The sequence below is a fragment of the Vanellus vanellus genome (assembly GCF_965231255.1).
Source record: "Vanellus vanellus genome assembly, contig: HAP1_SCAFFOLD_47, whole genome shotgun sequence".
NCBI classification, from domain to species: Eukaryota; Metazoa; Chordata; class Aves; order Charadriiformes; family Charadriidae; genus Vanellus; species Vanellus vanellus.
Window position 1 is genome coordinate 67,350 of NW_028127064.1, and position 15,319 is coordinate 82,668.

Here is a 15,319-nt window from a genome sequence, read left to right on the forward strand (position 1 = left end):
CCCGTGATAGGCACAGCCAAATACGCCATAGCCCCGTGGCACACGTGTGCCGACTTTGTTAGTCGGAGCCCAGGGTGTGGGATCAAGGCACCCGGTGGAATTATGGCATTACGGTTCCCTGCTTGGTTTGTCTCTTGGTCCTCTGATAACATGTGATTTTGGGGTTTTTTGACCTCTCCGAAGCAATGAACTTAGGTTTGTGTGGAAGTCTCTGTTGGAATTGTTGGCCTCGTTCTTGACCATTAGCTCACAGCCTCTCCCCATGTTTGTAAGTTTCAGATTGGGATTTTTCCTCCCAAATCAGCCTTAAATCAGCTGCTGTGAGGATCCTCTGACATTTTCCCGTCCTGCCGTCCGTCTTCCTGTGATCCTTCAGCCGCTTTATTTTGTTGTTGGCCTAAATTACAGAGATGAAAAGGGATTTCTGTTTTTCCCTTTTGTTTTAACCAGCCAATACCTGCAAAAAGCCGGGAAAAAAGAAACCTGGAGCTGAATGTTTCGGAGTGGACTCTTCACAGCATGGAGCCACGTGTACGTGAGCACCACTTGGGTTTGAAATGGGAACTGTCAGTGCTTCTTTGGGGCCCAGATCCTGGCACGTGACAAAGCAAAGGGTTGAGCTGATGTTTCTTGAGGAGTTAATAGTAAAAAGCGGTCCCTACAGACTGGATTTAAGAAAGGTCACTTGAGAAAGACGCCGTGCGAACCTCGAGAGGCCTCGCAGGGAGGAGGGCTGCTGCCCCTTCTGGGCCTGCCAAGAATTTGGATTGTAGTGTCCGAGTCCGGGAGGCAGAGGGGAGGGATGGTGCGCAGTGAACTGGGTCTGTTCCTCGTGGGCGGGAGTGGGTATTGGGGATTACGCAAGTAGGGTCAGGAGTGTGCGGTGAGCGCAGTGTCGGTGTGGGTAATGTGCGCTACTTCCGAGTTGCTTTTCTTTTGATACAGAGGGAAATCCTCCATCTTCTTTGCATTCCTTAGGAGATCCCTCAGCAGCTGAACGGAAGCGACTGCGTCGTCTTTATGTGCAAATACGCAGATTACATCTCCAGAGAGAAACCGTTCAACTTTACCCAGGTGAGTGAAGGTCATAAACCCCTCCAGCCCCTTTCGCGCAGGGACAGGAGCCAGGGAGGTTACGCAGCAGCTCTTAATTGTGTCTGGGGCAGGGACTGAGGTTTTGTGCCCTGTTTCGGTGCGTAGTTGCTGGGGTCAGAACTTCCAAGTGGCCTGGACAGGGCAGAGCTGTGGTTCTCCATCCCCGCCTTTGGGAGCTGCTGCCGGTGAGATTCCTCTTGGGCAAGATACTGCCGCTGCTTATTTTTATTTTATACCGGTCTTTTGTTAGCGTGCTTGTAAGCTGTCGCGCGGTCAAGTCAATCTGGTTTTGTTGGGTTGTCGTGTCACCCTCTTAGGAGCCGCGTGGGGTGTTGTACCCAAATGGCTGACAGTTCTTAAAGGGAACATCCTATTAAGGACTCCGCTGGGCGTTTATGCGTGTTTTCCGCCTCTTTCTGCCGTGATGTCGTTATTTAATGGATTTCTCTTCTCTTTTCAGACTCACATGCCATACTCGCGCAAGAAGATGGTGTGGGAGATAATCCATCAACAGCTGCTGTGACACGTGGACAATTAGAGTTCTTATCTTAGTTACATTTCTTAGATCTTAGTTACATTTCTTAGATCTTAGTTACATTTCTTAGATCTTAGTTACATTTCTTAGATCTTAGTTACATTTCTTAGATCTTAGTTACATTTCTTAGACGAATTTTCCTCTTTAGGTTATGAAGTAGAAGTTAAGATGGTTTATTCCCCTCCCACCATCCTTATTTTGGAGACAGTAACTCTGGGTTGTCTGGGTTTTTTTTTGCTGTCTCCAGGGAGTTATTTAATGTGAAAAGAGAAATATTTATTTCTTTATATAATTTAAATATTTATTTTAATAAAAAGAGCCTGACTGGAACGAAACTCTACCTGATAATGACAGAGGGTGATTTATTCTTTTTTTTTTATTTAACTGAAGAAAAAGTTGGATGTAGCGATGTGGTCTTTTGCTCCCTCACAATCCCCCAGGAAGAGGATTGGAGCCAGGATGAGTATCGGAGCACAAAAGCCACGAAGCGATGGTCACAACGTGCTGAAGGGGCAATCGGGGAGTTGTTCAGCGGTGAGATGAGCAAGCAGCATCCCGAAAATCCGCCCCTGGAGAGGGGTTAGTGGTGTACGGACGCTCTCTGTGCTCTGTAAACCCCCCGTGGGGAGCCCCTGCTGCCCCCTTGGCAGCGCCCGGGTGGCTGTGACTGTTGAAAGCCTCCGTGTGTGAGGCGGTGGGGACATTGTCCAGGTACCACTGTCCCCTCTGCCTACAGCGTCACAGGGTGGGCTCTGGCCCTTCGGCATGTCCATATGTGCCCACCAGCTCCCCTGAGACCACCCCAGGGGGCAGAATCAGCCCGCTTTGGGCCAGCCGTGTTGTGCAGGAGCTGGGCCTCGCTTCTCGTTAGGAAGTGGCCTTTGGGAGGTGACGAGCTTGCGCTTTCCCGTGCTGCCAGGAGAGCGTGGGTAGAGCCACAGTGCGAGTGACACTGTTGCTGCCCTCAGCGCGGCTGGAGGAGATGTTCCTCCTCCAAGCTTTGCACACTTGGCACGCTGCCATGTGCCCCGTGACATGGTCCTTGCGCACAGGGTGGCCGTGGTGGGGGCTCAGCCCCATCCTTACAGTGCTGGGGAGCATGGGGCTACCAGGCACAGAGTCCCTCCCCCAGTGCGGTGCTTTGGTGCGTTGAGGTGTTAGATGGGGTGGCACAGCCCCTGCCCACCCCAGGAGGGGGACACCACCTCTCCGGTGGCACTGGATGGGTGGGAGGGAGGGAGGGAGCAGAGCTCTGGGAGCCATGGAGAAAGGTGTGGGGGTGTCCCTCATCGTGGCAGCCCCCAGCAGCCCTACCCCGCCACCCGGCCACCCCAAGGGACACCCAAGCCCCATCTTGGTCCTCTCCCCGTTGGGTGATGCCCTTCCACCCACCTCAGAGGTGTGCTCCTCTCCTGCGGGGGGGACGTCCAGCACTCGCCTGGCTAGAGAAGCACCGGGGGGGTGCTTAGGGGGCATCTGAGCTTCCCAGTTACATGGGCGTAATTAGTGTGCTGTTAATAACCATTAATAACCACTTTGGCTTTGCTAACCAACTGCCCCCACCCCGCTTTAGCACAGGCTTCGTGATGCCAACACCTCCTTGTGTGGGAGCAGCCAGCCAAGCCGGTTTCAGAGCACAAGAGGTGAGAGGCAGGGAGCTGCCATCCCACTCAGCTCCATCTCCGCCGTGCCTTGGCTGTGCAGAGAGAACTTGGGGGGAGCTGCAAAACAGCTCAGCCCGGGCTTATCTCCAGATGGCACAGAACAACCAAAACCAAATGGCCCTTAACAAACAAAATGCCCCGAGTCCCATCCCACCACTCTTCCCGTGAGGTTGAGCGCCGGACATCACAAATTGGCGACAGAGACTTCGCTATGGCACCACCAGAGGGAAATATCCCAGACAGTGTAATCCACTCAGGCATAATCCTGCACCCTCACCGAGTCAGGAAATATAAACCGCAGGGTCTGGGGAGACAAATGGGGAATCCTCCAAGGATACAGCTGGCCCCTAGGAGATCCGTCCCCCCCCATCCAGGACGCTGTACAGGGTAACTTCCCCGGGATGGAGCGACCTCACCTGAGAGAGAGAGGGTAAGTGACTAAGAAACATCCGTACGGAATAGGGCATGCAATTGAGTTTGTGACTGGTGCACTCTTCTAAGGCATTAATATCTAGCGCCCTTGTGGTTTGTGTTGCTACTTGTCGGGGGCATTTGTAGCTCGCAATAGTGGATCCCGCTAATTGCTTCTAAACTGCAATAGTGTAATCGCCATCGCACACACAGAACTTGCAATAGTGACGTATTGGACCCGTGAGCAAAGTCCAAAGAAATTGTTAATTTGAACCTCTCAGTGAAGCCCTTTTTCCCGTTTCGTCACAGAGTCGCCTCCAGAGGGTGAGGGATTGTGGTGGTCCTCCAAGAGCCCTGTCAATACCCGAATCTTTAGCCAATGGTCCCAACCGCTTGGCTTCTCTACCATCTCACTCCAAACTCTCGGCTCCAGTATCCCAGCATCGGAGTAGCCAAGGAATCACTTGCTCGCCTTCCTGACAGCCGTAATCCTTACGTATGTCTCGCAGCTCACTTGGGGCTAATGATGGAGTAGTTTCCTCTGTTCCTTCGTTGTATGATGTCCCTGGTTGCCCATTGCTGTCTGGCCCTACTGCACGTTTCCTCTTATGCACAGAGGTGACTGATACCGGCACCGACTGACTGTGTCTGTAGCTCAGCTGCATCAGCCATCACCACGGTCAGAGTAGGTCTGGTCCTTGTTGCAGCTGCGGGTGCTGTCGTGGGAGGCGGTGGGGTCTGGATGGGATCAGTGTCTGTCACAGGGCCAACAGGGGCTGCGCAGGGATGATGTATGTCGCGGGGGCTGGCGGGGGCTGTGCAGGCGGGATGCCCATCAGGGTGGCTGGCGGGGGCTGTGCAGGCGGGATGCCCGTCGGGGGGGCTGGTGGGGGCTGTGCAGGCGGGATGCCCGTCGGGGGGGCTGGCGGGGGCTGTGCCGGTACGGTGTACAGCAGGGGGGCGGCGGGGGCTGTTGTAGGAGCTGGCAGGATCTCAGCCGGCGGAGTCTGGATGGGATCACTGCCCGCCATAGAGGCCGGTGGCGGCTGTGGCCGGTAGGAGCCGGCGGGGTCTCTGCCGGACGTTTCCCTCTACCGCAGATCCAGACAATGACAAAGGTCAAACCCGCAAAACTTAACAACGCAAGCACAACCATCCAAAGATTCCCAGGGTATTCTAATGGCAACCCCTATTAATGAGCGCAATGGAAAGCTGGCCAGATGAGAAGGCCCTGTTAAATCTCAGCCCCGAGGGAAAAGAAATGTGCCCGAGGAGGTGCTAAAAGGCGCTCTGGCACACACAACCCACCGCCAAAACTGCAGTGCCGCCGCCGGGTGCCCAGCTGACAAGTTTTCTTCCTTTGCGGCCTCAGTGAGGCTGTGGATTATTTCTTTCTTTTTGTTGGTTTTCCAGATGGGAAATGCGGGGTTTCTCCCAGCTTCCCTGCTGCAAAAAGCAGTTTGGAACCCTCCTGAAAGGGGTTTTGAACACTACTTAAAGAAGTTTGTTAACCCTTCCAAAGCAGTTTTTCAGCCCCCCTAAAGCAGTTTTGAACCCTTCTTAAGTACAATTTCTTTTCTGGTAAGTGAATATCCATAAAGATACTGTTCATAGTGTTTTAAATCAGTGCCAAGTCCCTGCAGCGCTGCCTCCGTCTGCTTTTTTCTGGCTTCGCACACGGGATCAGACAAATAGAAGGAGCAGTGCCCGTCTCACTGGCAAACCCGCTCCTCCCTTCCTGCTTTCATTGCCCATTTCTTTAGGATTTTCAGCCACAATTCAGAGATATTGATTTGATGAAGGCGTGCAGAAGCTAAAGCATTTTTGGGGAGAAAGCCGTTAATTGTTGGAGGATGCAAATCCGATCGGTGACAGTCTCTGTCTCTGCTTTTGGCATTTTTGGCATCCCGTGCATGTGTTCTTTGTCCGGGTGATGCAGTCACAGCATATTAAAAGGAATTGAGAGTATTTTATTGGTTTATCGATCTCTACAATAACTTGGGGAACTGTAATTAACCTCCCCCCCCCCCCCCCCGAGTCCTTCAGAGCTGCCCGTGGGTCTCTGCCAGCCCGATTTGGGTTTTTTCTCTCCCCACCAGCTCTGTATCGATGCCCGTACCCAGCATCCGCCCCAAATGTTCCTGGAGTACCTTTGGATGGATTCCGTCTCTAAAATGGTGCTGAGACCCCCTTTTTTGTGGCGGCAGGGCCCGATCCCGTGCCAGGAGGCAAAGGGGTGGGCTCCTTCTCCCCCAGTGCTGGGGGGGGGTCGCCCCGCAGGAACCGCCTGTTCAGGGGGTCCAAAGACCCCATGAACTCCCCCATTTTGGGCCGGTTTGGTGCCCCTGGCCGCCCCCGCGGTGACGCATCCCAGCCGGGAGGAGGGTGCCAGGGACACCCTCATTTTGGGGAGGGCTGGGCTGGTTTGGGGGATCCCGGCTCATTTTGGGGAGGGCTGGGCTGGTTTGGGGGATCCCGGCTCATTTTGGGGAGGGCTGGGCTGGTTTGGGGGATCCCGGCTCATTTTGGGGAGGGCTGGGCTGGTTTCGGGGTGGTCCCGGCTCATTTTGGGGAGGGCTGGGCTGGTTTCGGGGTGGTCCCGGCTCATTTTGGGGAGGGCTGGGCTGGTTTCGGGGGGGTCCCGGCTAATTTTGGGGAGGGCTGGGCTGGTTTCTTCGGCCTCGCAGTGCCCGGGGCGGAGGGAAGCGGCGGCGCGGGGCTGAGGGGGCCTCGTTCTCCTCGGCGCGGCCCCCTCCTCCGCTGGGGGGCGTGGCCCGGGTCTGCCCCTCGGCGCATGCGCGGGTGGGCGGACGCGAAGGAGAACGTTTCCGGTGTGCGGCGGCGGTCGGTACCGGGGGAGACGGGGGACCGGGGGTGTGTGGCGGCAGGAGGGGTGCGGAGGTGTCCAGGGCCAGTTCGGAGGGTTTGTGGGGTGGCGGGACCGGGCTGGGGGGCTCGGGGGGCGGTCTGGGCCTGTTTGGGGGGGGCAGAGCCGAGTGGGGGGTCCCCGGGGAGAACAGGGCCGATTCAGGCCCCCCCCCCGTCCCCCGCTGCCGCCCCCTCACCCCCCGCTCGCTCCCCGCAGGTGGCGGCAGCCCCGGCCGCAGCGCAGGCTGCCCGGGGCCGGCCTGGCCGGGCGCTTGGCTCCGCTCTGGGCTCCGCTCTCAGCACCCCCCGGCAGGTCAGCCCGGCCGTGCCCCCTTCGCCCGCCTCCAGCCCACGGCCGAGTCCCCCCAGGTACCCCCGAGATGGGTCGGGGGGTGTCAGCGCCGGGCCCCCTGAAGCGGGGGTGTGTGGTGGGCACGGGCATTGCTGGGAGCCCGTGGGCAGCCCTGGGACCCCCTTAAAGCCCACGGAGACCCCCGGGGCCCCCTTGTCTCCCCCAGAGCCGACGGGGAGCCATAGCTGTGGAGTCAGCTTAAGGAGTCTGCCCTAAGGACTGCTGCTTTTTGGAGCGTTGGGGGAGGGGGAGGGTTGTCGGTGTGTGGGAGGAATCCCGTGTCTTGAGGGAGGTTTGGGGATGTTGAGCAGATTTGGGGGAGTGGGGGAGGGGTCCCCTCACTTGGAGCTCCCTGGTTGGTTTCTTCTAAACTGTGGGAGGCAGCGGGCGTAGGGGGAACGGCGATAGAGTGGGTTGCTGTATTTCAGTCCTTGGTTGAGAGTCAGCAACTGTGCTCCCTTGCTGCTCAGCAGACTATTAGCTCCGTGGGGCTCTTTCTCCAGGCAGACTACGACTACAGAAACGGCCCGACTTGCTCGGAAGAGTTGATAGCAGTGACATCTCCTGTGAATGTACTGCCTGACGTTGGATAGACCTGACACCACGCAGCAGCTCAGAGCCCCACAGCATATGCTTCCACATTCAGTTCCGTCCCCTGCCTGGGAACCCACTCTTTCTCGGTCCCTGCTGGCAGATCCTGTGGAGGCTCCTGGCTCAGGACCGGTCCCGGTTTCCCCACTGCCCCACTAGCAGCCATGGGAGAGCGGGGTTGTCCCGAGTGTGTGAGCACCACTGGCTCTGTTGCTGCACTGGGCCAGGGCTCCAGGAAGTGGTAGAGGGAGCTCTGGGAAGAGGAGCTGCTCCTCAACAGGCTGCTGCAGTCCTCCGAGTTGGCCAGCGAGCACAGGCTGCAGGGGCTCTTGCGGTGGCCCTCGGGGGGCCCAGGAGCCCGGGGGGTGCCTGGACCAGAAGGAGCTGTCCCCACTGATAGGACCTATAGGCGGGAGAGGAGGGCAGGGGGACCTGGGGGCTTGGGGGGGGGCAGGGGGTAGAGAGAGGCATCTCTGCTCGGATGGTATATGGTTGGCAGGGAGCCCAGTGGGTCCTGTGGGGCCAGGTGCTCCCTCCTCGCTGCCTCCTCAGTTGCCCTGCAGAGGAGGAGAGAGAAGAGAGCCCGCTGCACCCCGTCTCCTCCGCTGGAGCCCACGGGCAGCACCCCCTCCTCAGCAGGCGGGCAGGGCTGCCCAGCACAGGCAGGGCAGGGCACGGGCTGAGGGTCTGGGGCAGCATCTGGGGGTCTCCCCCACACTCCCTGCTTCTCCTGCATCGACTTGAGCTCCCATCCTTCATCTGCTAGTCAAGAAGCTGCTGAGGGAGGGGACGGAGTGAGCGGCCGGCAGCCCCCGGCACAGCCCCGGCTCAGGGCTGCCGTGGGGTGTGGGCTGTTTGCATGGTGCTCGGTGCCAGGGACACTCACCGCTCTGCTCCTCTGGGCGGGCTCTCGTGTCCGTCGTCCCTTGCTTTGGCTTCTTCCAGTCCCTCTGCAGGACCCCGGGAGCTGGGTGAGACGGGAGCAGCTCCCAGCCCCGCGCCGCAGCCCCCCACACCACCCCACGCTGCGGCACAGTGCGGTGCAGCAGTCGCCTACCTGGAGCCGCTTGGTCCGTAGCACAGAAGAGACTGCGCTGAGCCCCATCAAAAGCATCACGAGCGGAGCCAGGTGAGCTGTGGGGGGGACGTTGGAGTCCCTCCTGGCACCAGCTGCGGTGCAGCCGCGCAACCCTGGGGTGCCCCCCATGGGAAATGTTAAAGAAATAAAATGTTGGTCTCTATCCCTGGTGCTGTGGTTCCTCCTCCCATCCCGCGGCTGGGGCTGTGCCCCCCTCAGTGCCCGACCCAGTGGGACAGGCTGGCACTGCTGGCACCCACCAACCTGGGGGGTGGTGGTGTCGGGGGAGCTGGGTGGGCTGGAGAAAGAGAGGAAGCACCTCTTGAAACCAGCTTGGCCCTCCCCAGCCACAAAACCCTCCCCAGAGGCACCAGAGGGGACCCCCAGATCCTTGAAGGGCTGCCCCAGACTCCCTCTGGCCTGCAAGAGACACCCCCCAGGACCACATAAGGGCAGCCCAGGACCCCTTACGGACACCACAGTGGCGTCCCAAATCTGGGTTCTTTACCTGCTGGGCAAGCCAGTAACACACGGTGTGGGAGCAGCCAGCCAAGCCGGTTTCAGAGCACAAGAGGTGAGAGGCAGGGAGCTGCCATCCCACTCAGCTCCATCTCCGCCGTGCCTTGGCTGTGCAGAGAGAACTTGGGGGGAGCTGCAAAACAGCTCAGCCCGGGCTTATCTCAAGATGGCACAGAACAACCAAAACCAAATGGCCCTTAACAAACAAAATGCCCCGAGTCCCATCCCACCACTATTCCCGTGAGGTTGAGCGCCAGACATCACAAATTGGCAACAGAGACTTCGCTATCACCCCACCAGAGGGAAATATCCCAGACAGTGTAATCCACTCTGGCATAATCCTGCACCCTCACCGAGTCAGGAAATATAAACCGCAGGGTCTGGGGAGACAAATGGGGAATCCTCCAAGGATACAGCTGGCCCCTAGGAGATCCGTTCCCCCCCCATCCAGGACGCTGTACAGGGTAACTTCCCTGGGATGGAGCGACCTCACCTGAGAGAGAGAGGGTAAGTGACTAAGAAACATCTGTACAGTATATGCCATGTGATTGAGTTTGTGACTGGTGCACTCTTTTAAGGCATTAATATCTAGCGCCCTTGTGGTTTGTGTTGCTATTGTTCAGGGGCATTTGTAGCTCGCAATAGTGGATCCCGCTAATTTATTTTAAATTGCAATAGTGTAATCGCCATCGCACACACAGAACTTGCAATAGTGACGTATTGGACCCGTGAGCGAAGTCCAAAGAAATTGTTAATTTGAACCTCTCAGTGAAGCCCTTTTTCCCGTTTCGTCACACTCCCTGAGCCACTGGGTAAAGCGACACCTGGCAAAAAAACCACCACCACCACCCCAAAAAAAACCCCACAGCACATCCCCCACTCCCCACCCACCCCTTCTCCCCCCATCACAGCCATGGGGCAAACTCCCACCACCACCCCCCCAATCTCAGCTCGGCCGTGACCCCCCCGAGACACTGGAACAAAAGCAACGGAGAGCAGCTCAGGCTCGTGTGAGCTGGAGAGATTTCTCTTTGTTTTTTGATGTTGTCATTGGGTGGGTTTTGGTTGGTTTTTTTCACAGAACACTTTGCAGTGTGGTGTCGCAGCCCCCAGGGCCGGCGCTGGCACCGCCACCTCACCCCCGGCTCTCGTCCCTCTTGCCCGATGGCTTTCACCACTTTCCTTGCTTGGTTTGGTTGTTTTTTTTTTTTTCCTTTTTACCTTTCTTTTTTTATATTTGGGGTTTTTGTTTCCTTTTCCTTTTTTTTTCCTCTTCCCTCCCCTTTTTTCATTTTCCCTTTTTTTCTTTTTCCCCCTTTTTTCTTCCCCCCCTTTTATCTCCTTTTTCTCTTTGTTCTTCTTTCCCCTCTTTTTTTTTCTCCCCCCATTTTTTTCTTTTGTTTTTTTTCTTTTTCTCTTTTCAAACATTTCTCAAGCTTTCTCCGAAGGAACGGCCCCTGGCTCTCAGCCAGCAGAAGGAGACTATGGAAGAGCTCTGGCACCCGTGGGATTGCTTTCCTTCTCCCGCCTCGCACTCAGTAAGAGTGTGTTTTCCAACTCATTTTTTTTTTTATTAAGAAAATAAACAAAAAAAATGCTCCAGCTATCAGTTTTACAAGGCATAGAAAATCTGTAAAAGGGAAACAGAAGCGCAATGTGCTGAGGTATGAAAACCTGAGGTAGTTTTTGTGTGTGGATGTGTGTGTGTCATTTGGGGTTGGGGGTTGTGTGTGTTTTATTTTTGAAATTAAAAAAATAATAATAATTTTGCTAGTGTTTTGGTTTTTTTTTCCCCCAGCCCTGGGCTGACAACCTCTTGGAAATCTGTTTTCCCCCCCTGCCCCTCTTTTCCCACCTTCTCTCCTTGCAACCGGGATCTTTCCCCAAAGCGTTTATGGCCGAGCATGGCCTTTCTTTAACCTCTAGAAAAGCCGGCTTGTGCTAAAAAACAAACATCCCCCTCCCGCCCCCACCCCCTCTGAAATGAAATAAATAAATAAATAAATAAAATCCTTACAAAACTTAAAAATCGCCGTTAGTTTTGTTATTGTTACATTAATTCTAAAAACTGATGAGCCGCTGCGCTGTGTGCCGCAGCCCAACCTCCCCCCCTCAACGCTGGGTGAGCTCCTCTGGCCATGCCTGGGATGAAAAACCGGTGGCTTTTAGGAAATAAAAAATAAAAAAAAAAAGAATAATAAAACCTCTCTTTCTCTCTCTCTCTGCCTGTGTTAGTCCAACTGAAGGGATAGCGTCGGGAGGCGAGGGAGGAGGAAGGGGGAGGCTGTGGGATGGAGAGAGCCCTCCCCGTACCCCTCGGCTGTGCATCCTCACAGCGCTGCGGGGAATGGGGGGCTGTGTGTTTGGGGGGGTCTTTGGTTTGCACAGGGTGGCCGTGGTGGGGGCTCAGCCCCATCCTTACAGTGCTGGGGAGCACGGGGCTACCAGGCGCAGAGTCCCTCCCCCAGTGCGGTGCTTTGGTGCGTTGAGGTGTTAGATGGGGTGGCACAGCCCCTGCCCGCCCCGGGAGGGGGGACACCACCTCTCCGGTGGCACTGGATGGGTGGGAGGGAGGGAGGGAGCAGAGCTCTGGGAGCCATGGAGAAAGGTGTGGGGGTGTCCCTCATCGTGGCAGCCCCCAGCAGCCCTACCCGGCCACCCCAAGGGACACCCAAGCCCCATCTTGGTCCTCTCCCCATTGGGTGATGCCCTTCCACCTACCCCGGAGGTGCTCTCCTCTCCTGCGGGGTGGACGCCCAGCGCTCGCCTGGCTAGAGAAGCACCGCGGGGGTGCTTAGGGGGCATCTGAGCTTCCCCGTTAGAAGGGCGTAATTAGTGCACCATTAATAACCATTAATAACGACTTTGGCTCTGCTAACCAACTGCGGCGAGGCCCCCACCCCGCTTTAGCACAGGCTTCCTGATGCCAACGCCTCCCCGAGCCACTGGGTAAAGCGACACCTGGCAAAAAACCACCACCCCCCCAAAAAAAAAACCCACACCACATCCTCCACTCCCCACCCACCCCTTCTCCCCCCACCACAGCCATGGGGCAAACTCCCACCACCACCCCCCCAATCTCAGCTCGGCCGTGACCCCCCCGAGACACTGGAAAGAGAGCAACGGAGAGCAGCTCAGGCTCGTGTGAGCTGGAGAGATTTCTCTTTGGGTTTTGATGTTGTCGTTGGGTGGGATTTGGTTGGTTGTTTTTCACAGAACACTTTGCAGTAGAGGACAAAAACGTGGTGTCGCAGCCCCCGGGGCCGGCGCTGGCACCGCCACCTCCCCCCACCTCCCCCCTCCCCCGGCTCCTGTCCCTCCTCCTGCCCGGGGGATGTTCCCACTTTCCTTCCTTGGTTTGTTTGTTTGTTTTTTTCCTTTCTACCTTTCTTTTTTAATATGTGGGTTTTTTTTTTCTTTTGCCCTTTTTCTTCTTTCTCCCTTTTGTTTTTCGCTTCCCCCTCCTTTTTTCTCTTTTTCCCCTTTTTTTTCCGATTTTTTTTGCCTTTTCCCCCATTTTTCTCTGTTTCCCCTTTCCCCCCCATTTTTATTTTTCTCTTTTTTCACTTCTTCCCCCTTTTTTCTCTTTTTCCCCTTTTTTCTTTTTCCCTTTTTGTTTTTTGCTTTTTCCCCCTTTTTTCTGTTTCCCGTCCCCCCCGTTTTACTTTTTCTCTTTTTTTACTTTTTTCCTCTTTTTCCCCTTTGTTCTTTTTCCCTTTTTTTTTCCTTCCCCCCCTTTTTTCTCTGTTTCTCCCTTTTCCCCCGTTTTAATTTTTCTCTTTTTTTACTTTTTTCCCCTTTTTTATCTTTTTCCTCTTTTTTCTTTTCCCACTTCCCCCCCCCCCCCCTTTTTTTTTTTTTTTTCTCTTTTTAAACAAGCTCTCTCCCGAAGGAGCGGCCCCTGGCTCTCCGCTGGCAGAAGAGCCTACGGAAGAGCTCTGGCACTGACACGGGCGGGAACACCCACTCACACATCGCAGCACAGCAGTTAGTTTGGCAACACCCCCACCCCCTGTCACAAGTGAGACCTGCACAGACAAAAGGCTCCTGAGTGAGGGCACTGGGGCAGCCCCACCTTAGAAGCAGCAGAGGAGCAGAGCCGTCCGGAGCCATCAAGAGCACAGGAAGGGCTATTCAGGGCCTCATTGTCTGCGCCGAGTGACCGTCTGCTGAGAACCGCTCTGGCGGCTCAGAGCTCAGCCCCAGCAGCAGTCTGGAGCCAACGGGGAAAAGTACACTGGGAGGAAGACTGGCAGCCTTCCTCCACAACGCCCCGGAGAGAATGACCAGAGTGCTGCCTATCCCCATCGCTTTTCCAACTCGGTTCTTTTTTTATTAGAAAATTAATTAAAAAAAGATCTCCAACTCTCAGGTTTCCAAGGCACACAAAATCTCTAAAAGGGAGACACAAGCGTGAGGTGCTGAGGTACCCAAACCTGCCCACGTTAGTCCAACTAAAGGGAGAGCGTCGGGAGGCGAGGGAGGAGGAAGGGGGAGGCTGTGGGATGGAGAGAGCGCTCCCCGTACCCCTCGGCTGTGCATCCTCGCAGCGCCGCGGGGAATGGGGGGCTGTGTGTTTGGGGGGGTCTTTGGTTTGCTCCCCTGACCCGCTGGGGGTGGGGGAGGAGGGTTTGGGAGGGGGGGATGTCCGGCGGCGGGGTTACATTCATCGGGCGGTGCTGGGCGGCACAGCAGGAGCCTCCCTTGCTGTGCTGCGGGGCCGGGGCTCCCGGAGCGTGTTTCTGCTCCTGCTGCTTCACCTGCTGGAGCATTTCCCTCATCTTGCGCTGTGCAGTCTTGGGGAGGAGAAGGGAAAAGCAAGAGGTGGGGGTCAGGGCACCGCTTCTCCCCCCACCACCCACCCCCGAGCCCCCACCGAGCATCTCGACACTCCCAACAAGCTGTAATTAATTTCAGGTTTGTTATGGGTTAGTCCCACAAATTGATGCGAGGAGACGGAGCCAATTAAGACTGAAGTATTTATTAGCAAGCGGCAGCAAGCAAAACAGCGCTGGGCGGCCCAGGAGTCTCACTCCGCCGACGGCTCGCACCCGTTTCCCGAAAGTCCCTGTTTTTATACTCTTCTTTTTCCGGTAGAGGGGTACTCTGTGCTATGGGATCCGTCTAAAATGTCTTTTGTTCCCTCCTAGTGCAACAGTGAAAGAGCGAAAGAAGCAGCATCTCAGAGTTTTGAGAAATTATCTCATGTCCTGGAAGAGAAGAAATCCGCAGCTCTTAGGGCAATTGAAGCTTCTAAGAATTTAAGGCTGGAAAAATTGCAAACACAAGCAGAAGAATCTCAAGGGCTCCTGGAAAATAATGGCCTTGTAGGACTTGCTCAAGAACTGCTTAAAGAAACCGATCCATCTTGTTTTGTTCAAACAGCAAAACAACTTCATGTCAGGTATCTTATTAATTATCTTCCGTTCGAGGTACAGGTACTGTTCCAGGGATGTCTGGTCAGTCATATTCTTTGGACACCTGCTAAGAAAGTACTGAATGCAAGTACTTTGTGTTGCAGAGCCTCAGAGGCGGTCCCGGTACCATTCAGTAGAAATTCCTATATTACAGTGTGCGTTAAAAAACAGCCCAGAGGAGGGGCTCTGTCCTGCGCCAACGCCTAGCCTTCTTCAGTAGGACTGCAGTGGAAGGGTAACCCATTCAGCTCACTGATACAGTCCTTTGCTCAGAGATTGCATCGGGTATTTGCAAGTTAATCTAACAGGTCTCTTCTGGCTTTAAACTCTTTGATCTGAATAGTTGTGCTCCATTAGCGCTTCACACCTATTTTGTTCTTTGAATGTAATGCCCCAAATTGTTAAAATGCTCTGCCAACCAAAAGATTCCCTGTTAGTTATCTTTACACTGATGTACAAAAGGCCTTTAAATTTTGCATTTTAATTCTGTCTAGAGAGACAAGTTTCTGGGACACATGAGTAAGTACCTGAAAAGAGAACTTTTTTTAAAGCAAAACCTAGCGGTTTTGCTTTAAGGAATGCACCCATGTGAATTCCTTTTTCCCTCTTCTGCCATCCCTCTGCTTCTGTGCTTTCAGAATCCAAAAAGCTACTGAATCTCTGAAGAGCTTCAAGCCAGCAGCTGAAACTACTTTCGAGGACTTTGTGATGGACATAGCCAAGCAAGAAGAGATCCTTGGTGACTTGTCCTTCCATTCCAATGGTAAATTATGAGAGCATCACGTCTTT

The 15,319-nt window shown here is 55.1% G+C and overlaps 1 protein-coding gene and 1 long non-coding RNA gene across 2 annotated transcripts in view; both read left to right on the forward strand.

The window, feature by feature from the left end:
- Nucleotides 1–475: 475 nt before the first annotated feature.
- On the forward strand, nt 476–1,628 carry LOC309685542. Its single transcript, XR_014270469.1, has 3 exons — nt 476–531; nt 979–1,074; nt 1,556–1,628. It is a non-coding gene; the product is annotated as an uncharacterized lncRNA (long non-coding RNA).
- A 2,905-nt stretch (nt 1,629–4,533) lies between these two features.
- LOC309685545 (E3 ubiquitin-protein ligase TRIM36-like) overlaps nt 4,534–15,319 on the forward strand; it is a gene marked incomplete at both ends in the record, with an annotated part of 106,692 nt that continues 95,906 nt past the window's right edge. Inside the window, one exon of the mRNA XM_082501292.1 lies at nt 4,534–4,545. Coding sequence (XP_082357418.1) covers nt 4,534–4,545 — 12 coding nt within the window. The remainder of the gene's footprint in view (nt 4,546–15,319) is intronic.